Source organism: Jaculus jaculus, chromosome 15 (assembly GCF_020740685.1).
Source record: "Jaculus jaculus isolate mJacJac1 chromosome 15, mJacJac1.mat.Y.cur, whole genome shotgun sequence".
In the NCBI taxonomy this organism is placed as follows: domain Eukaryota; kingdom Metazoa; phylum Chordata; class Mammalia; order Rodentia; family Dipodidae; genus Jaculus; species Jaculus jaculus.
In genome coordinates this window covers 72,977,851-73,003,255 of record NC_059116.1, presented here as the reverse complement: position 1 = coordinate 73,003,255, position 25,405 = coordinate 72,977,851, and the positions used below count along the sequence as shown (strand labels likewise).

Here is a 25,405-nt window from a genome sequence, read left to right as displayed (position 1 = left end):
TTTCTACATGAGGGGTTTAGAAGCTCTCACACACAGGTGTTCTTATTCCAACTTGCCTTGCAAATCAATGAATGTTCCATAAGTAAACACTGTTTTGATTTTCCTTAAAAGTACAGATAAAACCTGGGCATGGTGGCGTATGCCTTTAATCCCAGCACTCGGGAGGCAGAGGTAGGAGGATCACCATGAGTTCGAGGCCACCCTGAGAACACATAGTTAATTCCAGGTCAGCCTGAGCCAGAGTGAGACCCTACCTCGGGAAAAAAAAAAAAAAAGCACAGATAAACTGTATATAGAAATACTGAATGGTGAAACCATTATAAAAATTAACATTGGGCTGGAGAGATGGCTTAGCAGTTAAGCACTTGCCTGTGAAGCCTAAAGAGCCCCATTCAAGGCTCGATTCCCCAGGGCCCACATTTGCCAGATGTACAAGGGGGTGCCCACATCTGGAGTTCGTTTGCAGTGGCTGAAGGCCCTGGTGCACCCATTCTCGGTCTCTCTCTGTCTGCCTCTTTCTCTCTGTGTCTGTTGCTCTCAAATAAATAAATGAACAAAAAATTTTTAAAAAATTAACATTTATAGAAGAGAAGATTTAGAATTTATGCTAATAATTTGCTCTACCTTACTTTTATGGGGAGGAACTGCTAAAACATAAATAACTCAACCCAGATTCTGGTAGAATTTTTTTCCTTTGTGCTCTTACATAAGACCCACCTCACAAAAGCAGCCTTTAAAGCAAGAAATGAAAAAGGAATCTTCAACTTAGCACTCCTTGCATTGCCTTCTTCTGCAGATTCCGCCACATCTTTCTTCCTCACTGCTTCTCCATCCTCAAATGCACCCTCAGTGGACTTTTCTTTCCCGTCACTCATAGATTCATTCCTTCAGCAGAAATGCATGCCGTGCCAACTCCACCTCTAGTTCTGCTAGAAACAGCACAAAACCAAACACTGTCAGGTTCGAGGAGGAAAGCAGGAGCTATCACGCAGATAGTGGAGGGCCCACACGTACATTCTCTCTCACTCTCTCTCTCTCTCTCTCTCTCTTGTTCTTGCTCCCTCTCTCTCGCTCTTTCTGTCTCTCACTCTTACTAAGAAGTAAATAAATAAAAGCCATAAACAAACTCCTCAAAGTCAGTGGTCACATTTTCAGTATGTTCAGTGGCCAAATAAGCCCTTACATTGCAAATACAGATTGAAATTGATAGAGCAATAAAATTCTTCCCACTGAAGACCTCCAAAATATAATGAATCCCTAATATTAGTCAGAACATGCAGTGCAGAGAATAAATACTGTCTTTAGAGACATCGAAACTTAAGGCTGAGTTCTGGTTCTGCAACTGAAAAGCTGCGGGTCATCTTGAGCTGTTCATCTACAGTCTATCAGCCTCGCTGTGACCATCCGAAAGTCGAGGATAATGGTGTCCTGCAGAACTGCTGCATCAGAAACAACCTGTGTTGAGCTTCTGCCACAGAGCAGGGACCAATTAATGGTGACGTTTTGCAATTGACCCTCAAACGAGCAAGAAGCTCTGGAAGCAATAGATAAGGTAGAATTAAATTCATATAAAAGTTGCACTTTCGGGCTGAAGAAGCACTTGCCTGTGAAGCCAAAGGACCCACGTTAGCCAGATGCACAAGGTGGCGCACGCATCTGGAGTTCATTTGCAGTGGCTGGAGGCCCTGGCGTGCCCATTCTCTCTCTCTCTCTCTCTCTCTCTCTCTCTCTGTGTGTGTGTGTGTGTGTGTGTGTCACTCTCAAATAAATAGATAAAAATGAAAAAAAAATTTTAAGTTGCACTTTATTATATCAAGTTCATGAACAAATGATCAGGTCAGATTCCCCAAAGTAGAGACCAGACACCTCCTGTCTAGACCCTGTGTCTGGCAGCTTGGTCTTGTGTGTGATGCCTTGTGTCGGGGTTCCCACTTCTAGAAGCAGAGCTCTTGACATGGAGAACTTCAGTATGGAAGTAAACATCCGCGCAGGAGCAAAGGTGCAGTTCGAACTTCACTACCAGGAAGTGAAGTGGAGGAAGCTGGGGTCCTATGAGCACAAGCTGCATCTGCAGCCCGGACGGCTGGCCAAACACTTGGAGGTGAGCCTGGACTGAGGATCATGGGCAGCGCGCGGGAGAGCGCCTGCTAAGCGTGCTTATGACCCGGGTTTGCTCCCCAGCACCCTGTAAACAGAAACATGACATAGAGTGAGTGGTGAATGATGCAATTCTCTCATGATTTCTGTCCTTGGTTTCTACTTCCTGTTGTCAAGATTATTTGTGGTGTTTGGTGCACATGACTCTGCAAAACAGTGTGGGTGGTCTGGAGAGATGGCTTAGTGGCTAAGCACTTGCCTGCGAAACCTAAGGACCCGGTTCGAGGCTCAATTCCCCTGGACCCACGTAAGCCAGATGCACAAGGTGGTACATGCATCTCGAGTTCATTTGCATTAGCTGGAGACTCTGGTGCACCCATTCCCTCCTCCCTCTCTCTATCTTCCTCTCTGTCTCGCTGTCTCTGTCTCTCTCTCTCTCTCTCTCCCTCATTCTCTCTCTGTCACTCTCAAATAAATAAATAAAAGTAAACAAAAATTTTTAAAAAACAGTGTGTGTGACTGAAAAGATTTGTGCCTTTATTGGTGACCTCTGTACATATAGACAATATACCATGATCTCCTCAAACTACCCCCTTCAGAGATACTAACTTAAGGATCTATCCTATAATGAAGCCATTATTCATGTTGTTAAACATAATGTTACTAAAACGGAGTAAATAACGTGAAACTTTATGTCCACTATTACATTTTGGGGAAGATATTTTTATCTATGATGTCATTGGTTCCTCAATTTGTAAGACTGGCAATTTATACATGTGGAAACTGAGGTTCAGTCAAATTGTCTGAGGGCAGAGAGTTAACCAAAAATTAAGGTTTGAGCCTCAGTCTAACTGCATCTAAAACTACACTTTAGACTATAAAAAGACACAAGAGTGTAAATTGGAGTCCTTAGAGAAAGGGATTGGGATTGTGTAGGTCAGGGAGTACACAGTGCATCTTACATTTCTGATATTTTTACTCATTCTTCTTTCTCACTTGTTCTATGCTTTTCACAAACACCCAGGCCCAGAGCTGGGGTCACAGGCGCTCACAGCCATGACTGACTGTCACATGGGTGCTGGGGCCCATACTCAGGTCCTCATGACTTACACCTCAAGAGCTTTACCCCTGAACCCTCTCAAGATTTCTGACCCTTGTAATCTTCCTTCCCATGCCTAAGGTGGACGTGTGGATCATTGAACCTCAGGGAATAAGATTTCTTCACGTTCCTGACACATTTGAAGGCCATTTTGAAGGTGTTCCTATCATCTCTAAAGGACAGCAGAAGGTACCATAAACACCGCGTGCTGCCAGCCAGCTCTGTGGTCACTGGGTCTTGGCTCTGTTCTCTACTGTGCTTTGGAGAAGTAAAAAAGGTGCTGTGAAATTGAGCTGTGGTCAGAGTTGAGGATTTTCACTAATATGCAAAACATCACTCGCATGTATTTCATTTCATTTTGACCAGTGACTGTCTTCTTTGGAACCTCATTTCTCATAAGTCATCTGCTCGATCAGTAGCTAGAGACAGCATTCACGTAATGCTCAGTGAATCTTCTTGACTCACAAGAAATAGCCCAATTCTTTTGCATTAATGGCAAAAGACAAGCAACCATGAAGAGGGCAGATTCCTCAGAGAATACTGCACACACTCTCTCCCTGGTTGGTGGCCATCCCTTCCATGGTGGCTGCGGGGGTAGGGGGTGTCTTTAGATCTCTTCTTCTAAAGGCCTAATCCCTGGTAAACCAGCAGCACAATCTGTCGGATGCCCCCCAACAAAATCCTAGCTGTGCGCCTTCTATCAGTAATAGGACTGCGAACACAGTGTTCATACTGCTAAGTGCTCCTGTGGGCATGAACAGGTGCTGCTGCCAAGCCCTGACCTGGCAGGGCCCAGCCACAGAGATCAGCTTCTGATGTCCCTGTCCCTTCCAGGCCCACGTGTCCTTCAAACCCACAGTGGCACAGCAAAGAAAATGCTCCAACTGCTCTGAGAGTGCACTGAATGGAGAGCTGGTGGTGGTGTATGATGTGAACAGAGAAGAGAAAGTTGGGGAGCTGCAGGTGAGTGGGACCGGCTCTGGGGTAACTACCAGGTCAGGCCAGGGAACGCCTTTCTACCCGAGCTTCCTGGCTCCTGGGTGGTTTGTGTTGAAGGTCAACTTGACAGGGCTTAGAACTACCTATGAAACTGCGGTTTGCCTGAGAGAGATGATCTAGATTAGGCCTGGCTTCTGGGCATGCCTATGGGCATTATCCTCATTGGGTTAAATTGGGATAGAAAAATTTACCTCAACTGTGGTGATACCATCCCATGGGCTAGGGCTCTGCACTATATAAAAGGGAGAGTGCTGTCTGAGCTCCAGCATTCCTCTCTCTGCTTCCTGCCTGTGGGTGTTAGGTGACCACCTCTGCTTCATGCTCCTAAGGTCATGCCTTCCCCACCATGATGGGCTGTAACTTTGAACTGGAAGCTGAAAAAGACACTTCCTTCCTTAAATTGTTTCTGACCAGGTCTCTGGTCACAGTAAAGAGAAAGCAGTACACTAGGCAAGTGACCTGTAGGCTTCAGAAAAGAGACTAAAATCATATTTGTGTGATATAGTACTAAACATCTCTTATGTCATAAAAAATAAGTAATGAGGGCTGGAGAAATTGTGCTTAGTGGTGAAATGCTTGCCTGTAAAGCCTAAGGACCCTGGTTTGAGGTTCAATTCCTAGGACTCACATAAGCCAGATGCACAAGGGGGCACATGCATCTGGAGTTCCTTTGCAGTGGCTGGAGGCCCTGGTGGGCCCATTCTCTCTCTCTCTCTCTCTCTCTCTCTCTCTCTCTCTCTCTCTCTCTCTCTCTCTCCTTATCATAAATAACTAAAAATAAGAATTTAAAAAACACTAAATAGGGGTCTTGTGTGAGTCAGTGTTCTGCTCCTATAACAAAATAGCTGAGATAATTATCTTATAAAGCAAATAAGTTAGTTTGTTCCGTGGTATTCCAGGTTCCAGTCTGTGATCAGGTGGACTCAATGCTTTTATGCCTCTGGTGGGGGGTGCAGCTGGCAATGGAGGGGGTACATGGCAAAGCAAGGCACAAGAGGAAGGAAAAGGGACAAGGTCTCTCAGCCCCCTTGCAAATGTGGAGTATACCCCCAATGACATCAGAACCTCCCACAGGGCCCTACCTCCTAGAGACCCACATGACCTCCCGACAAGGCACTTGAAGGAAGACGTCTCTAGCACGTGTATGTTTGGGGCAGATAAAGGAACAACCAAAGTCCAGAGGAAGACCTGCTCCAGTGATGAGATTCTTGAAATTTTTCCTTTGCACTCTTTTCAGGATTTAGATGTGTGTCTCTGTTTTCTTATGCTAAGATAAGAGCTCCAAAGAATATGGAGGAGACTGAAAGATATGAAGCCTCCTACAGCTAAGGACCACAATGTCCCGAATAGAAAGAGCAAAGGAAAGGGGACAGAAAAGTAGGCAAGGCAGTGAATAGGCGAGAGAGTGAGAATGAATCAAGGTGGATGGCTTCCCACTAACTTTGAGAAAAATTCCAAGTTTCTACAGCGACATGTGAAAGTCCTTTGCGACCTGTTCTTCTCACTCTCCAACTAATTTCTTAGATTCTTGAATTCTATGCCAACATCTTGCTGCATTATTTATAGAACCCCAAGAGTGCGATGTCCACCTAACTCCAAACATCCTGAGGGCCTGGCATGGGTTGCCGTGCCCTTGAGGGAAGCCTTGCCCCTGCAGCTGCGTGCCTCTCCATCCGCTTCTGAAGCCCTTCCCAATGGAGACACTAAACACGCCGTGCTGAAATAACCATCCCTTGTCTGCGCCCACTGGGTGAGTCCCCGAGGGCAAAGATCACCGGATTCACCACTGGTTAGCGGTGCCTGGAAGAGGTTTGGGCTGAAGACTGGGTAAGCGCGATGGAGCCGAGCGGAGGGACGTGAAGTGGAGTGACGCTCTGCTTAGAAGACCAGACTCACGTGACACAGGAATGAAGCGAACGTCAGGAAGAGAGACGGATGCGTGCCCGGCTCCCTCCTCCACTCTCATTCTCATCTGCACGAGCAGTGTGCCCCATTCTACCACGGCTCACCTCTCCTTCACTCCTGGCCTTCCAAACATTGGCCATCGTTTGACTCACACATCATGCGTTCTATTTTTCAGGTATTTAATGGATATTTTGTCCACTTCTTCGCTCCTGAGAATCTGGACCCAATTCCCAAAAACATCCTGTTTGTCATTGACGTCAGTGGATCCATGTGGGGAATTAAGATGAAACAAGTAAGTGCTCCCCATTCACAGGGGTGGGTGAGACTCCTGCCTTCTGTGACCCTGTCTTCATGAGCAGAGTGCCCCCTCCCACTCCCCACTTCGGGCTAAAACGGTTGCTGACCAAAGGTATGAGCTCTCCCTAAGGTGTTCGGATGACCGTGTGTTCGCTAGGCCTGTAGCCCAGCCAGTTCCCCTCATAGACCTTCCTTCCTGTCTCCTGATGCCTGCTTCCTTCTCCTTCCCTTCCTCTGCACACCCAAGTGTTTACTATTATTCTAGGGTCTGGGAGGAATCCAAAAGACGCCCATGTCTTCGTAAGCCCTGCCCACCTGTGTTTGTGCACAGCTGCAGGGCACCCCAGGGTGCTGCCACTGCTGTTTTGTACGGGATCTTCTTTGCTGTGGAAGAGCCACCCTGCACATTCCAGGACGTTGAACAGCCTCCCTGGCCTCTGCCTGCTAGATTTCAGTAGCTGGGAAAATGAAAAATGACTTCAGACATTGCCCAATGTCTCCTGAGAGAACAGTTGCCCCTAGTTAAAAAATATTACTCTCAAACAAGGTTAATTCACTTCTTCCTTCCCCCAGCAAATCTTTGTGAAGCACCTACTCTGTGTCAGGCAGGCCTCACTCAGGGAACGCCTGCAGTTGGTTAACTTAAGCTCGTCAACCTAGCTGTATATAACCACACAGAAAAGATTTGAGAATTCAGAAACCAACAACACATGCTCGGAACACGTAAGGGACTAACTGTGCTAACTGAAGCAATTTTTAAAAGTTTTCTTTAAGTTTAGTTTGGGGCTGCAAAAGCATGAGCAGAGTTCAATTCCAGCTCTGATGTAAAAAGCCAAGTGTGAACCAGACACAGTGGCGCACACCTTTAATCCCAGCACTCAGGAGGCAGAGGTAGGAGGATCACTGTGAGTTCAAGGCCACCCTGAGACTCCATAGTGAATTCCAGCTCAGCCTGGGCTAGAGTGAGACCCCACCTCAAAATAAATAAATAAATAATTTTTTTCTTTTTAAAGCCAGGAGTGGTGGATCACACCTTTAATCCCAGCACTCGGGAGGCAGAGGTAGGAGGACCAGTGTGAGTTCAAGGCCACCCTGAGACTACAGAGTAAATTCCAGGTCAGCCTGAGCTAGAGTGAGACCCTACCTCAAAAAACAGAAAAACTAAACAAACAAACAAAATGCCAGGCATGGCTGTGCATGCCTGTAACGTCCGCATCGAGGGTGCTGGAGACACAGGAACTGAGGAGCCCTGGTCAACCAGTCTATCCTTAAACCAGGTTCAGTGAGAGATGGTTTCGTCTCTGGGAGATAAGGCATAAGGGCAAAAGAGGAAGATGCCCAACATCTTCCTTTCTCTGGCCTCCATGTGCACATGGGACACACACGCCTGCACACACCTGCACACGCACACACACACGCACACACACACACACACACACACGACATTCACCGAAAGCAATCGTTTATTTACTGCCTTCCCTCTTTCTTCCTTCATTCAACAAACATCTGTGTAGCACCTACTATGCGTCAGACACCACTGTGGGAGTTCCTGAAGCCAGTGGCCACCTGAAATTAGTACTTGAAAGAGGACTAGGACTAATGTTTGGTCTCCTGGTTTCTTCCTAAGCTTGGAGCTGATGGCATGGCACCTTTCTCTGTCCTCTTTTGAAACAGACTGTGGAAGCAATGAAGACCATATTGGATGACCTACGAACTGAAGACCAGTTCTCTGTGGTTGATTTCAATCACAATGTTCGGTCATGGAGAAATGATTTAGTTCCGGCTAGCAAAACACAAATTGCAGATGCCAAGAGATATATTGAGAGAATCCAACCAAGTGGAGGTGAGTGAGTTTGACCTAAACATAGTGAGAAACTGACATAAGGATCAATCTTGGTTCACTTAAGAACTGTTTTCTTGGCCAAGTGTAAGGTGTATGTCTCTAATCCCGACTATTGGAAGGCTGGGGCAGGAAGATCACTGACTTTGATGATTGCCTGGGATTCACAGAGAGTTCAAGGCCAGCCTGGACTGCCTAGTAAAATCCTGCCTCAAGCAGCAACAAAGAATCATCATTCCCCACCACCATGGTCTTTGTCCAGTCTGCAATGGCCTGCTCTAAGTAATACTTTTATTGACAAATGAGTGCTGTTTGCAAAGAAAGTAGAACAGGGGCTGGAGGGATAGCTTAGTCATTAAGGCACATAAGACCCAAGTTCAATTCTCCAGGACCCACGTAAGCCAGATGCGCATGGTGGTGCATCCTTCTGGAGTTTGTTTACAGTGGATAGAAACTCTGATGTGCCCATTGGCTCTCTATCTTCCTCTTCCTCTCTCTCTCTCTCTGTCTCTCAAATACATAAAAAAATAATAATAATAAAGGTCTTTGGAAAAAGTAAAACACAGAATATATGTTTTTAACCATTATAAACTTGTATAAAAACCATCTGTAAGGAAAGTAGGAAAGAAAGACACAAGAGAAATATCAGACTTGACCTCAAGCAGACAAAGACTGTTTATTGAAACACAGCAAGGGTCTACAGCCTTCCTGCAGAATGGAGGCTGAAGCACTGAGCTAGGCTGGGGTTCCAGTTTACAAGGAAGAAAACAGACGAGACCAGGTACCAGTCTAAAAAAGTTGATAAGAAACTATAACTATCTGTGGCCTTACTCTTAGAAAGAAAGAAAGAAAGAAAGAAAGAAAGAAAGAAAGAAAGAAAGGAAGGAAGGAAGGAAGGAAGGAAGGAAGGAAGGAAGGAAGGAAGGAAGGAAGGAAGGAAGGAAGGAAATCAGAATAAGCTGTTTCAGCTAGCTTGTCTATGGCAGGATGCCCCAGATGGCTTCTGTTCCTTCAAGGCCTTCTGAGTTAAGAGACGTTTATCAGTCAGGAGAGTTGTCAAACTTGTCTGGGACTAAATTTCTCAGATGTTCCCAAGACCTCCTGGTTTCAAGGATAGTCATTAGTCCTCTAGGTCCCTCTAGTTTCAAAAAAAAAATAAAAATAAAAATAAAAAAAAAAGTCATTGACCCGTCACCATCTAAGTGATATGAGCCCTTTTGATTATTTGTGCAGCATAAATGTAAATGTCTTCCTCAGTCTCCCAACAAGGTGAGTGAGATGCCTTGTTTGGTGTTTTACCAATGGTATCTTGAAGGACTTACTCATCTCCAAAGGGAGGGTTTACAGTACATAATTTACTGCACTGGGGAACCTTGATAAGGCAGAACAAAATTTGTGCCACTTGGAAAGCAGTTAAATGACTTTACTACTAACTATTTTGTTTTCAAGGTAGGGCCTCACTCTAGCCCAGGCTGACCTAGAACTCACTCTATAGTCCCAGGCTGGCCTCGAACTCACAATAGTTTTACTTCTCCCTCCCAAATGCTGGGATTAAGAGTATGCCAAGTTTAACATTACATAAGCTTTGTGTAAGTAATTATTATACAAATGGACCTGAGCCCAAGGTGTGATTAGTGTGTGGGGGATTAAAAGCATATACAAGCCGGGTTAGGTGGCACACTTGTTTAGTCTCAGCACTCGGGAGGCAGAAGTAGGAGGATCGCTGTGAGTTCAAGGCCACCCTGAGACTACATAGTGAATTCCAGGTCAGCCTGGACTACAGTGAGACCCTATCTCAAAAAAAAAAAAAACAAAACAAGCATACACAAGGTGCACTATATTACTTTAACAGGCACAAATATCAACGAAGCACTCCTTCGGGCAATCTTCATTTTGAACGAAGCCAGTAACCTGGGAATGCTGAACCCTGACTCGGTCTCTCTGATCATCCTGGTGTCGGATGGAGATCCGACGGTGGGCAAGTATCACTTCCGTTTTCGATGGACAGACATTTCACTGCTGTTTCTTAGGACTGCTACTTGCTGAACGCGGGCTCTCATGATGGTTGTCCGCATTTAAACTGCAGCTTCCGCAAGGAAGCCTCCTCTCCGGAAATCCTTGGTGGTGGTCTAGAGTGCTCGCAGTGTCTGCTGCTTTAGGAGACCAAAGCAGGGCTGCTCCGCAGACCCGGGCGTGCGCCCACCTGCCGCTGCTGCTGCCGTGAGCAGGAATAAAATCTCAGGTCCTCCCTTTCCTGCTGCCTGGAGTCCAGGCCCAGAACAGGGACGCAACACCGGTTCCTTGCTGCCAGGATTCCTGAAGGCTTGACTTGCAGCCTTGGGTCCTATCTAGCACGCTCCTGCCTCTCCCCACCCTGCAAGGCTCCTGGCACACAGGCTGGGTCACATGGTGTGGGACTTTCCCCTCACCACCCCTCCAGAAAATCCCTATAAGTAAACACGCCTCACTTTGGTCTTGGAACAAAGCTTTCTGGAGCCTCACCACACTCTTTCATGGCATACTCACTCCCCAAAAGAAATCCATGTGAGGGCTGCAGAGATGACTTAGTGGTTAAGGTGCTTGCCTGTGAAGCCTAAGGACCCAGGTTCAAGTCCCCAGGATGCAGGTAAGCCAGATGCACAAGAAGGCACATGTGTCTGGAGTTAATTTGCAGTGGTTAGAGGACCTAGCGTCCTCTCTCTCTCTCTCTCGCCTTTCTAATGAGAAAATTAAAAAAATAAAAACTTTTTGGGCATGGTGGTGCACACCTTTAATCCCAGCACTTGGGAGGCAGAGGCAGGAGGATTGCTGTGAGTTCGAGGCCACCCTGAGATGACTTAGTGAATTTTCCAGGTCAGCCTGAGCTACAGCAAGACCCTACCTCAGAAAACAAAAAAGAAAGAAAGAAAGGAATCCGTGTGAGCATATCTCAGCCACCCCTTTGGCAACATCTTGCTCTAGTAACCTTACAGCGAGTGAGGGCGCCCCGGCTTCTGTTGCTGGTACTGCTGATACGATACATGCTAAGAAAGTACATTTATTTCTTCAACATTAGCCGTGGAAAAGGGTGGATGGAGATTACAAATGACAAATATTTATCTGTTTCCATGGTAAAATTGTCTCCATGCTTCTCAGCGTTTCTTCCACTAGGAAGCAGAGAAAAGACTGCTCTCTGGGGCACCTTCAGTAAATCGTGTTTCTTAGCCGCAAATGGCTTTCTTAGTTCTGTGCCTGCTGTTATTGCTCTTTGTTTCATTGGTGGTTTTGACAACTGTTGTTAATAATGAGGGCGGGATGGTGTGGCAAGGAGTGTGTTGTCAGGTAGACAAGGACCACATCTCACCAGTCCCTGCCAACCTAAATGAAATAAAAACGTGAGGCAGCCAGGCGTGGTGGCGCACGCCTTTAATCCCAGCACTCGGGAGGCAGAGGTAGGAGGATCACTGTGAGTTCGAGGCCACCCTGAGACTCCATAGTGAATTCCAGGTCAGCCTGGGCTCTCAGAAAACAAAAACAAACTTGAGGCAGTAATGTCAATAGTAGGCAGAGTTTTAAAAGACAAGCGTAACCACTTCGTTACTAGTGAGGCCAGTCTGCATAGCTGTTATGTCCTTACTATGGTAGATGCAGTCTTCCCCTCAAATCTGGTAACTAAAATTTAAGTTCTGAATAAAATCCTAAGAGATGAAAAGAAACTAAGTTTAAAACAATCAGTTGGGCATGGTGATGCACGCTTTTAACCCCAGCACCCAGAAGGCTGAGGTAGGAGGATTGCTGTGAGTTCCAGGCCAGCCTGCGACTACGTTCCCCAGCTCCCCACATAAAAGTAGAGGTCTCTCATGTGCTCAACAAGAGACCCTGGCACACGCACACACACACACATAATTGAAAAGAATTAAGTATGTTTCTCAAAATGTTTCTTAATCTCCCAGGTTCTACACTGAAGTCAGTACTGGTTGCCAGTTTCCTGAGATAATTCATGCATTCTTGTATTATGCTATATGTGTAAGTGCATGTGTGTGTGTGTGTGTGTGTGTGTATACATGTATACATTACATACAAGTGCAACCAAATGCATTCATTTACTCTAATTTTTCTGCTTTAAAATGACTTGGAAATTATTCACTATACATATATATGATGGCCACATGCCATAATTTCACTAGTCTCCCTGAGTGAACTTGTTGGCAATATGTTGTTATAATATGCTGTTACAAACAAATTCTATTATTATGCACCATCACTGCCCGTGTTCCAATTCAGCATGTATGAGTGCATCTGTAAAAAAAAATTTTTTTCTAAAATTTTGAGTTACTTGGTCAAAGGCTAACTTTATTTTTATTTTTTTTTTACCAACTTTATTAAATTGGTTACTCATTCCTTTCCTTTCTGTTATCACTAACTTCAGGTGAACTGAAATTGTCCAAAATTCAGAAAAATGTGAAGCAGAACATACAAGACAATATCTCCTTATTCAGTCTGGGGATAGGATTTGATGTTGACTATGACTTTCTGAAGAGATTATCCAATGAAAACCGTGGAATTGCTCAAAGAATTTATGGAAATCAGGATACATCTTCCCAGCTCAAGGTAACATTTTCTTCTGTATTTTTTCTGTCTTACTGAAAATCATGCAACTATCCGTACCTGAAGCCCTAAGCTAATGTGGAGCCGAGCTCAGAACAGCGGCTACTGCAGCCACAGCAGCTCGGGGAGTCAAGAAAGTGTGGGCTGTCTTCTCACGCGCCCCGCCCCCCCCATGTCTGCACTGTGAGCTGCAAAGCAGCGAGGCCAGCCACATTGACCTCTGCCTTGAACCAAAAGGGCCTCTGAAGCCCCCAAAACCTGCTGCTCCCTAGTCCCAAGAGCAATGGCTCTTCCCACCATCATTGCTGCCTGTTTTCCCACTAAAGTGCATTGGTATTTGAGGGCATCATTTTTAAGCCAAAAAAAAAAAAAAAAAAAATTTTTTTTTTTTTCTTGGTTTTTCAAGGTAAGGTCTCACTCTGGCCCAGGCTGACCTGGAATTCACTATGGAGTCTCAGGGAGGCCTCGAACTCACGGCGATCCTCCTACCTCTGCCTCCCGAGTGCTGGGATTAAAGGTGTGCACCACCACGCCCAGCTTTAAGCCAATAAATTTTATTTAAGGGGTTATCCATGAGAGTCCTTCACTGCCAGTTGAGGTCACTTCAGTTCCTCCAAAGCTGAAGTCCAGCAACTCAAGCTTAATCCAATCATGTGATCAATTCACAAGTCTCTGGAGTTCATTTTCTCTTGGCCTGAATGAACTTGTGACTTATGTCTGACAACTTTAAAGTTCTCCCTTTGAGGCATTTTACTTTAGGGCCCATTGTGTGGGAGGGAGTCCACTGCAGGTTCGATGGCTGGCCAGGTTCTCAATTGCTGACACCCAAACTTCTTATCACGCCTGGGTTCAGTCATAGTCAAGCCTAAAACATCGCACTCGGGAACACTGCACACCTGTGGGGCATGCGCATGCTGTACTGAACCAAATATCACCGTCTACCTTACGACAGTTGACCTCATCTGCCAGGGAGAAGCCTTGCCAGGCGTGGTGGCACACACCTTTAATCTCAGCACTCAGGCAGAGGCAGGAGGAGTGCTGTGACGCCAGCCTGGGACTACAGAGTGAGTTCCAGGTTATCCTGGGCTAGAGTAAAACCCTACCTTAAAAATAAAAAGATAGGGGCTGGAGAGGTGGCTTAGTGGTTAAGCGCTTGCCTGTGAAGCCTAAGGACCCTGGTTTGAGGCTCGATTCCCCAGGTCCCACGTTAGCCAGGTGCACAAGGGGGTTCACGCATCTGGAGTTCGTTTGCAGTGGCTGGAGGCCCTGGTGCGCCGATTCGATCTCTCTCTCTCCCTCCCTCTTTCTCTCTCTGTTGCTCTCAAATAATTAAATAAAAATGAACAAAAATTTAAGATAAAAAGATAGGAGCTGGAAAGGTTGCTTAGTGGTTAAAGCACTTGCAGCAAAGCCAAAGGATCCAGGTTCAATTCCCCAGTACCCACATAAAGCTGGATGCACAAGGTGGTCCATGAGTCTGCAATTTGTTTGCTGTGGCTAGAGGCCCTAGCATGTACATTCTTTCTCTCTCTCTAATTCTATCTGCCTCTTTCATTGTCTCTCAAATAAATCGATACTTTTTTTAAAAAAAGATAGAAGCCTCTTTAAAAAATATTTTATCTATTTATTTATGTATTTATGTATTTATTTATTTGTAAAGGGAGAGAGCGAGAGCAAATGGGCTTGCCAGGGCCTCTAGACACTGCAAATAGACTCCAGCTGCATGTGCCACCTTGTGCATCTGGCTTTTTATGGGTATTGGGGAATCAAACCTGGGTTCTTAGGCTTTGAAGGCAAGCGCCTTAACTGCTAAGCCATCTCTCCAGTCCGGAAATCTTTTTTATCAATACTAGCATCATCACCTTGAGCAGTCCTGGTTTCTATCATATACATGAATGCACATTGAACTATTAGTTATGAATTGCAAAAGAGAATTTATTTTTATCCCCTGTCATTATGAATATAGTTTTTACTATATGAAACAGATCAAACTGTGGTTCTAAGTTTCCTAAAAGGTAGGAGACACAAGTTATTCAAATATTTATTAGATGGACAACCAAATGACATAAGTGACAAGCACTGTATTTAAACCTGTGCTGATAGGAAAGGGATATGGCTCTAATTCAATTGACTCTAGCCCTGCTGACTTTTATAATTATGTGTGTTTCATATTGATCATAACAGAAAGGGGGAAATGCTTGGTGCTGGAATTGCATGTAACTTCTCAATGACTCTATATTGAGACTTCCCAGTGTCCTGGTAGATTATCCTAATGATCATGAGTATTTTTAGAAATATTTTATTTATTTATTTTTCATTTGAGAGAGAGAAAGAGGCAGAGAGTGAGAGAGAGAGAGAGAGAATGGGTGTGCCAGGGCCTCTAGTCACTGTAAACAAACTCCATATGCATGCTCCACCTTGTGCATCTGGCTTACATGGGTCCTGGGGAATTGAACCTGGATCCTTTGACTTTGCAGACAAATGCCTTAACCACTAAGCCATCTCCCCAGCCTGATCATGAGCACTGTTACCATCCCAGAAATTCTTGTAAACATACTAAGAGATATCTACAGAGCGTGTGAAGAACCTCCGAGAAAAATACCTCGCAGCTATAGAGTGGTATGAAAATAATTGTTTCTCGGTAATTTTTCCTTTTCTATGAATTGTAGAAATTCTACAACCAGGTCTCGACTCCACTGCTCCGGAATGTGCAGTTCAACTACCCGCAGGCGTCCGTGACGGATGTCACTCAGAACAGCTTCCACAACTACTTCAGCGGCTCCGAGATTGTGGTGGCGGGAAAATTTGACCCCAGCAAGTCAGCAGAAGTTCAGAGTGTCGTCACCGCAACTTCGGTATTCTGCTCGCTGCTTTCTCTGAAACCGCTAGCTGTCCCCTAGATACCGTCCACTGCTATGTTAACATGCCAATCCTCTGCATCCCCAGAATCCTCATTTTTTCACCCAAACCCAAGGCCAGTCTCTGAAATGCAGGCACTCATTTTCCCACTGGAGGCTCTTACTTTTCTTTGCATTTCCTCCAAAGTGCATACATAGAGATGCTAAAAGTGGGGCCTGAGTGGCTAGAATTGTGCTCCCTGGGCGTCCATCATCTGACCCTTCTGTCATTCAGGCTAACACAGAGTTGGTCTTGGAAACTCTGGCCCAGATGGATGACCTGGAGGAATTTTTATCAAAAGACAAGCATGTGGACCCCGACTTCACAAGGAAACTCTGGGCCTACCTCACCATCAACCAAATGCTAGCAGAGAGGTAAGAATTTGCAAAGGTACAATGTTCCAGAAGTCAAAGCTCAGTGATAAAGCATTTGCCTAGCAGGTGCAAGGCCCTGGTGCATGCCCCAGCACGGAAAAGAAAACAAACTAATAACGGAGACAATTCAAAGCAAACAAAAACTCTCTGCCAGGCGGGCGTGGTGGCGCATGCCTTTAATCCCAGCACTCAGGAGGCAGAGGTAGGAGGATGGCTGTGAGTTCAAGGTCACCCTGAGACTACATAGTGAATTCCAGGTCAGCCTGGGCTAGAGTGAGACTCTACTTCGAAAACACAAACAAATACATAAAACCTTCTCTGAAGTCATGAGGGGAAAAGAATTTGAGACCTAGAAAGATAGCAAATTAATAGAGGGATTGGTTCCTAACACTTTAGCTAAAGCTGAGCTAACTTTGTTCCTTTTTTATTTAATAAGGTGTTTGATGTGCATTGATTTTAAGTGTACGGTTTAATGAATTTTGTTTGTGTTTGTGCATGTGAGGGGTGTGTGTAGGCCCACGCTAAGTGGGGGCCAGAACAACCTCAAGTGTCGTTCCTTAGGTACCATCTACCTTTCTGGAGACAGGGTCTCTCACTGGCCTAGAGCCCACCAGGTAGGCTAAGCTGACTGGCCAGTGAACCCCTGAGATCCCCTGTCTCTGCCTCCCCAGCACTAGGATTGTAAGTGTGCGCCACCACACTCTGCTCTTTTTTTTGGGGGGGTGGGTTTTTTGGGGGGATTAAAGGCATGTGCCACCACGCCCGGCCACACTCTGCTCTTTTATGTGAGTTCTGGGGATCAAACCCAGGTCCTCATGCTTGCCAGGCAAGCACTTTACCTACTGAGCTATCTCTGGTAGATAATAGAAAATAGAATATAGATAGATAGACAGAAAGACAGACAGAGAGATAGATGGACAGACTACAAGTACTCAGGGTGCAGATATAGGTTAGCTGAGCATCTCCTAACTCTCCCTTTTATTTCCAGAGGAAACTGTTTTTCAGACATCGGTCCTCAATGATTAGCTTTGCCTGTTGCTAAATTTCGCAAAGCCACATAATTTATTTCTGATTTCTTTCACTCAATCTGATGTCTGTGAAATCCGTGCATGTTGCTATGCTTATTAGTTTATTCTCATTTCTTCTTGAAAGCAGGTTATCATCCCAAGTGAAGTTTATCGGTATTTGATCACATGTCTCCTAAGGAAGGACTCCCTGGGTCAACTCTGGCCTCTCAGAAGAGCTGCATGGCAACTCTAATGTAAAAACACTTTACTAGAGTGATGTATGGTCCACTGACAACTTGCAGCAGAATTTTACCAGGATATTTGCTTTAAAATTTTATGATTCCAGGGCTGGAGAGATGGCTTAGCATTTAGGGCATTTGCCTGCAAAGCCAAAGGACCCCAGTTCAATTCCCCAGGACCCACGAAAGCCAGGATGCATAAGGGGGCTCATGCATCTGGAATTAATTTGCAGAGGCTAGAGGCCCTGGTACACACATTCTCTCTGTCTCTCTGTCTCTCTCTCCCTCTCTGCCTCTTTCTCTCTGTCAAATAAATAAAAATAAAATATTTTTAAATATTTTTTTAAAATTATGATTCCATGGGCTGGATAGATGGCTTAGCAGTTCAGGCATTTGCCTGTGAAGCCAAAGGATCCAAGTTCGATACCCTAGGGCCCATGTAAGACAGATGCACAAGGCAGCGCATGCGTCTGGTGTTCACTTACAGTGGCTAAAGGCCCTGGTGCACCCGTACTCTCCCCATCTACCTATCTATCTATCTATCTATCTATCTATGTATCTATCAATCTCTATCTGCCTCTTTCTATCTCTCTCAAATAAGTAAAATTAAATTTAAATGTAAAAATTATGATTCCAAAGTTCCACTCCACCTGTTAAGTTAAATCCACTTTTTGGTGTGTGAGCTTCATGTGGTGCATGCGCAGATGTGTGCAGATGGCCACACCCCATGTGCACATGTGGGGACCAGAGGAACGCGTCAGGTGTCCTCTATCCTATCACCCTGAGACGAAGTCTCTCTGTACCCGAGACTCCTCACTGCTCACTTCAACCGGCTGACAGTGGTGGTCCTTCTCTCTGTGCCCCTACCTTGGGACTGCCTGCAAGCATAAGGCGTCATGCCTAGCTTTTTAGCGGGTGCTGGGAATTGAACCCAGGTCCTCATGCTTCCACAGCAAGAGCTCTTCCCGAAGAGTCAGTGTCCTGGCCCATAGATCAGGTTATTGAGAAGCTGGAGCAAGGCCATCAGAACTGGGTTGCAAAAGTGAAATAGCATTGTATGACTGGACTCGCAGCGACAATCCCTGATGTCGATAAGATTATAGGAATTACACAAGGCTCTAAGCTGTGGCTTCGAGGTGAGCAGGAAATACCGCTGCACACTGGACAGAAGTGCATCAGCTGTACCTTAAAGCAACACAGCTCTACCACAGAAGTTAAATATTGATTTTTTTTAAGCCTGTGAAAATATCAGTGGTTTCCAGGGTTCAGGGAAGGAAGTGAGGGATAGGCAGACATACTGCATTCTAGGAGAGTGAAGCCATTCTATGTGGTACTGCAGCAGTGAATCATGATTCTCATTTATCCACAGAATTATAGCAACCAGCCTTGAACCCAAACGTAACCTTGCTCATCAGTTGTCACAGATGGGCCATTCTGCTGCAGGGTGTCTTCACTGGGGAGGCTGTTGGTGGGTGGGATACTTTTTGCTCATTTTATTAAAAACCTAAAATTTCTCTGGAAAATGAATTATTTTTTAATATTTTATTTTTATTTATTTGAGAGAGAAAGAGGGAGAGAGAAAGAGAATGGGCATGCCAGAGCCTCCAGCCATTGCAAATGAACTCCAAACACCTGTGCCCCCTTGTGCACCTGGCTAACATGGGTCCTGGGGAATCGAACCTGAGTCCTTTGGCTTTGCAGGCAAAATGCCTTAACTTCTAAGCCATCCCTCCAGCCCTGGAACATGAATTCTTTAAAAAAGAAAAATTCAAGAGACTGATTGAGAAGGGTAGGGAATATGATGGAGAGTGGAGTTTCAAAGGGAAAACTGGGGGGAAGGGAGGGAATTACCATGGGTTATTGTCTACAATTATGGGAGTCATCAATAAAAAAATTAAATTTAAAAGAAATCTCAAGAGATGACTAGGTAGATAAACTCTTAAGGCCCATGAAGACACTTCATTCTGTTTCCTTCTTACCTTATGCAGCCTCACCCTTGGACCAGGTCGTGCTTAGAAAGAGTGTGGGACCTGAGTTCAGTGATATTTTACGTCTATTTTCTGAATGCAGAAGCCTGGCTCCGACAGCTGCCAGTAAAAGGAAAATTACCAAAACGATCCTGCAGATGTCTCTAGAACATCACATCGTGACCCCGCTTACTTCCATGGTGATCGAGAACAGCGCTGGGGACGAGCGCATGCTGGCCGACGCCCCTCCGCAGGACCACACCTGCTGCTCCGGTCAGCACTGACTTCTCCCCTAAGCCGCCACCCTCTCCCACCCTAGCCCCGGCTCGCTGCCGGCTTGGGTCCCTAGGTGCCGAGCTTGCCCTCTTGGCTTACTCTGAGGCTGGTTGATGCATTGTTTTGGTCGTTGAAATCTTTTACTCAACATTTCTCAAAGGAATTTTGAAAAGCAACGAACTCTCACACCCTTGTTTTAAGTCACTATCTAAATGACTTCATACTAAATGGTTGCAACAAACATATTATGGGAGCTTATACATACCAACCTATAAATAAAATTATTTCAGTGTTTTAAAAGTATCTAATGAAAGAGAATACTTACCTAATGCCCACCATCGACCATTTAAAAGTAGCATATGGCCGGGCGTGGTGGCGCACACCTTTAATCCCAGCAGTTGGGAGGCAGAGGTAGGAGGATCACCATGAGTTCGAGGCCACCCTGAGACTACATAGTGAATTCCAGGTCAGCCTGGACCAGAGTGAGACCCTACTTCGAAGAAAAAAAAAAAGGACAGGAACAAATTCCTTTTGTTGTTGAAATTTTCTCTTTCTATGTTTTCTGTTTGGAGCTAGCTCAGGCAGGCTTCCAATTCAATTTGGACTAAGGATAACATTGAACTCCTGATCTTCCTTGCCTCTGCCTCCCAAGTGTGGGATTACAGGGGTGAAATACCATATCTGACTCATTGCTGATGTTCTATTGTACTTTTTTCTAGTTAAACTTTATTTTGATTCTACTTTGCCCAAATAACCATATCTTAATATGTTGGTATGCATTAATATCTTGCTTACCTACAAAAAAAAAGCATGTTTGCTTATTTTGTGAAATGTTTTCTGTTTGTTTAAATTAAAAAGTTGGGGCTGGAGAGATGGCTTAGCAGTTAAGTGCTTGCCTGTGAAGCCTAAGGACCCCGGTCCGAGGCTCGGTTCCCCAGGTCCCACGTTAGCCAGATGCACAAGGGGGCGCACGCGTCTGGAGTTCGTTTGCAGAGGCTGGAAGCTCTGGCGCACTCACTCTCCTCTCTCTCTGCCCCTTTCTCTCTCTGTCTATCACTGTCAAATAAATAAATAAAAATAAACAACAAAAAAATAAATTAAAAAGTTGTAATCACAAGATTCTAGGGGTTCAAAACGTCATTCCAGATTAATTATTAAAATTAGTATAGTTCTTGTAGACAGTTGGTCAAAATAACATAAATGGGAGGCTGGAGAGATGGCTTAGTGGTTAAGGCACTTGCCTATGAAGCATAAGGATCCATGTTAGATCTCTCTCCAGATCCCATGTAAGCCCGATGCACAAAGGTGACACAAGTACAATGTTGCAAATGCCCACTAGGTGGCGCAAGCATCTGGAGTTCGATTACAGTGACTGAGGCCCTGGTGTGCCAATTCTGTCTCTCTCTCTCATCCACTCTCACTCTCTCTAAAAATATATATGTATAATAATAATAATATAAATGGGCTGAGGAATGTCTAGCATGCACAAGTCCCTAAATCCAAACTCCAGTGCCATAAAATAGTAATAATAATATAAATTTCACAAATTTTGGCATAATCACAATAAAATTTGATTGGAACCATCTCTGATTTAGAAAACGTATTCAATTATATCCCGTGTATTCGTGTATAAATAGTATTTGTGGACAAAATTAAAGGGATGAAGTTTAGTTATGAGCTCTACCTTAGAAAGCTTTGTAAGCACAAGTTGAGGTGAGCGCTGTCGAGGCAGCTAAGTTCATGGACTCCAGTGGAATGCCTCTTACCGCTGTACAGCCAAGGATGGCTTTGAACTCCTGGTCTTCCTACTTCCACCCCGAGTGCTAGGCGCACAGTTGTGAGCTGCCATGGCCAGTACAGCGGGTCCTTCTTCAGAAGACTCTCCTGTCACCCTGGACACGGGGAGGCTGCAGACCCCTGCAGCGTGACGCCGGAGGGAACCAGAGGAGCGAGAATTTGGGAACAAAAAGAAGGGGGTGGCTGGGGCATAACTCAGTGGCACTTACTTTGCAAGCGCAAGGCTTTGGATGTGATCTCCAGCGCCGCCTTAGAAAATAGGAGAGAAGCCAGGCGTGGTGGCGCATGCCTTTAATCCCAGCATTTAGAAGGCAGAGGTAGGAGGATCACCGTGAGTTCGAGGCCACCCTGAGAATACATAGTGAATTCCAGGTCAGCCTGAGCTAAAGTGAGACCCTACCTCGAAAAACCAAAACAAGAAAAAAAAAAGAAAAAAGAAAAAAGAAAAAAGAAAGAAAATAGGAGAGAGCCATCACTGAGAACCTGGGAGGTGCAAAAGACAGATTGTTGTTAAAATTGTGAGTAATTTCTATGAAGAGTAACCTGGGAACTAATGATGCAGATTCTTGTACCCAGGTGCCCTGTACTACGGCAGCAAGGTTGCTCCAGGTTCCATTCCATCTTGGGCCAGCCCATCGCCAACACCAGCGACAGCCATGCTTGCCGTAGGAGCCAAGCCAGTGGAGTCTACACCCCCTCCCCATGTGATAAGAGGTAAGTAAAGACGCTACCCCCTTCCTAGCCCATCACATCCCTGTGCTCATTTCTGTACTTTTTTTGTCTGTCTGCTTGTTTGTTTGTTTTTTAAGGTAGGGTCTCACTCTGGCTCAGGCTGACCTGTTCACTAGGTAGTCTCAGGGTGGCCTCGAACTCACAGCAATCCTCCTACCTCTGCCTCCCGAATGCTGTGATTAAAAACGTGTGCAACCACGCCTGGCTCATTTCTGTACTTTAATAAAATCCATAGCCTAGGGCTAGAGAGATGGCCTAGCATTTAAAACGTTTGCCTGCAAAGCCAAAGGATCCCAGTTCAATTCTCCAACACCCACGTAAGCCAAATGCACAAGGGGCACATGCATCTGGAATTTGTTTGCAGTGGCTGGAGGCCCTGGTGTGCCCATTCTCTCTCTGTGTCTCTCTCTCTCTCTCATCTTTCTCTGTCTCAAATAAATAAATAAAATATATATTTAAAAAAATCCAGCCGGGCCTGGTGGTGCATGCCTCTAATCCAGGCACTCTGGAGGCAGAGGAAAGAGGATCTCTATGAGTTCTAGGCCACCCTGGGACTACAGAGTGAATTCCAGGTCAGCCTGAGCTAGAGTGAGACCCTACCTCGAAAAACAAAACAAAACAAAATCCATAGCCTGGGAAACTAGGTGATTTTTACAACCATCTCAGCCTTTCTTGAAAGGCAAGTATCTCCATGCATTAGTCTGCCGCAGGGGTTATAACCAAACACCTTAAGGCTGTGGCGTCAAATACATGTATCTCCTTTCTGGTGGCTGCAAGTCCGTGATGAAGGAGCCAGCAAGGGGCACTTTCATCTTGAGGTGTCTTTCCTTGAATTGTGGTGGCTGTCACCTCCCTGGTTGCTCCCATGACTTCTGTGAAGGTATTCAAGAAGAGAGAGAAGGGCTGAGGAGATGGCTTAGCAATTAAGGCACTTGCTTACAAAGCCAAAGGACCCAGGTTTGATTCCCCAGGACCCACGTAAACCAGATGCACAAGGGGGCATATGTGTCTGGAGTTCATTTGCAGCAGCTGGAAGCCCTGGTGTGCTTGCTCACTCTCTCTCTCGCTCGCTCTTTTTCTCTCTCTCAAATAAATAAACAAACAAAATAAAATATTTTTTTAAAGGAAGAGAGAGAAATAAATCCCTCTGGGTTTTTTTTATTCAGGCACTAAAGCCCGTCACCAGGCCTCATGGTCATGACCTCATTGGAATCTAATGACCTCCAAAAGGCCCGTGTTTAAATACCATCACATTGATGGTTAAGACTCAGCATTTGAATTTTGAAGGGGTCAACTCAGTCCACAGCACTGTTTCCAACCATATGAGAGGAACATTCTGGAATAAAAGTGATATTCCTCTCATGGGAGACGATCAATGGCTTGTCTACAGAACGTTTCCTTTGTACTTCATACCATCCCTGTGAACTTGAGCAAGTTCCTTAGTGTTTCTGTATTTGGCTCCCTCTGTACTAAAAACAGATGTGATACTTGTAATTATGGATGGCTAGGTTGACTAGATGTGAGGCCACGTGTAAAGCACATAAAATTGCTCCACAGTGGATGTTATTACTGAAAAGGAGGAGTCCCGTGGTTTGTGATCCAGCGTTTACTGCGTGACTCCGCGGGAGGCGCAGAGCGCAGCCGAGACCTTGGAGAGGACGCGCACTGCGGTTCCATTGTGGAACGTGTGCCCTTTCCACAGGGGAGACCGAGTCGCCACCTAGAGGAAGCAGGAGGGCACCTCCTCTTCCCGTCCCCAAGTGTGCAGAAAGAGCTACCTTGTCTTACCCAGTCGTGGAAATTACCTACCAGTTTTGCAAAAGAGAAACTTTGTTTACAAGGTGGCCAAACATTAGGGTACAGGGACCTACATCTCAGACCCACCTCCTTGGGGGCTTGGGGCAGAGGATAAAGGAACTGTGATCTGATGCTTGGAGAAAGGTGATTGGAGGTGAGGGCAAGCGCCATCTATCTTCCCATCCCTTGTGGAAAGCACACGCGGAATGAAAGTGTCAGCACCATCCAGGGATGGAGTTTGGAGCCTCTGACGCCATGTCACCCGTCTGGCACACCTGTGCAGGTTTCAATGAAAGTGGCCGTCAAGTTCCTAAGAAGGGACGGAGGCATGCACCATCATCATCCTCATGCATTAGGGTGTCATCCATAGTCAAGCTAGTGGGTGACTACTAATGCTTTGCTCAGGTACGTCGCCCATAATTAATGCTTGTTAAAGCAACCGTGGGTGAGGACAAGCTAGAGGGCTTTCTCGGGAGTCCCCTGGGCTCTCCAGGTCCCTGCATTCCTGTCCCTTCGCCCAGAAATCACAGTTGTTGGAAATCACTTAGCTCCAGGAGCATGCCTATGTGAGGTTTCCTTGTCTTGCCTGGCCTGGCCTTTTCTGTCTTCTCTACTCTTCCTTTTAGGAAGGACTGTTTCAGCACCCAAAGAGAGCTCCAAGTCCCTCGCCCCCGAAGTCCCAAAGACCAGTGTACTTTACATTGTTTAAATGGAAGTGAAAGAGTGCAGCTCTCTACTAGACAGATGGCTCAGTAGTTAAAGACACTTGCTTGCAAAGCCTGCCAGCCAGATTCAATTCCCCAGTCACCCACATAAGCAGGATGCAAAAGGTGGTGCAAACGTCTGCTGTTCATTTGTGGTGCAAGAGGCGCTGGCGTGCTCATACATATATGTATGCATGCGTGCACATGAACGCACATGGAAACAAATAAAACGTGGAAAAAGAATGTAGCTTTCAGGCTGGAGAGATGGCTCACTGGTTAAGGCACTTGCCTGCAAAGCCAAACGACCTGGGTTCAATTCCCCAATACCCACATAAAGCCAGATGCACAAAGTGGCACATATGTCTGGAGCATATTTGCAGTCATTGAAGGCCCTGGTGTGCCCATTCTCTATCTGTCTCTCTTCTCTCTCTCTTTCTGTGCTTGAAAATAAATAAAAATATATATTTTTTAAAAGAAGTGTGGCTCTCTCGCAAGAGTATGGAGCCAGGCATGGTAGTATAGGCCTGTAACACCTCCATTTGGGAGGCTGAGGCACGTGGATCATGAGTGTGAGGCCATCTTAGGCTACACACAGAGACTTTGCTCAAAATATAAGATAAAATTAAGCCAGGCGTTGTGGTGCACACCTTTAATCCCAGCACTTGGGAGACAGAGGTAGGAGGATCACTGAGAGTTCGAGGCCACCCTGAGCCTACATAATGAATTCCAGGACAGCCTGAGACAGAGTGAGACCATACCTCGAAAAATCAAATGTGTGTGTATGTGCATG

At 45.5% G+C, this 25,405-nt stretch overlaps 1 protein-coding gene across 2 annotated transcripts in view; it reads left to right on the top strand.

The window, feature by feature from the left end:
* Positions 1-25,405, top strand: part of Itih2 (inter-alpha-trypsin inhibitor heavy chain 2) — a 49,725-nt gene that overhangs the window by 13,151 nt on the left and 11,169 nt on the right. For both annotated transcript variants that reach the window (XM_045135190.1, XM_004662391.2), the window contains 11 exons: positions 1,939-2,101; positions 3,278-3,385; positions 4,031-4,159; positions 6,276-6,392; positions 8,072-8,240; positions 10,090-10,215; positions 12,646-12,827; positions 15,494-15,679; positions 15,957-16,096; positions 19,413-19,582; positions 21,959-22,096. In XM_045135190.1, coding sequence (XP_044991125.1) covers positions 1,939-2,101; positions 3,278-3,385; positions 4,031-4,159; positions 6,276-6,392; positions 8,072-8,240; positions 10,090-10,215; positions 12,646-12,827; positions 15,494-15,679; positions 15,957-16,096; positions 19,413-19,582; positions 21,959-22,096 — 1,628 coding nt within the window. The remainder of the gene's footprint in view (positions 1-1,938; positions 2,102-3,277; positions 3,386-4,030; positions 4,160-6,275; positions 6,393-8,071; positions 8,241-10,089; positions 10,216-12,645; positions 12,828-15,493; positions 15,680-15,956; positions 16,097-19,412; positions 19,583-21,958; positions 22,097-25,405) is intronic.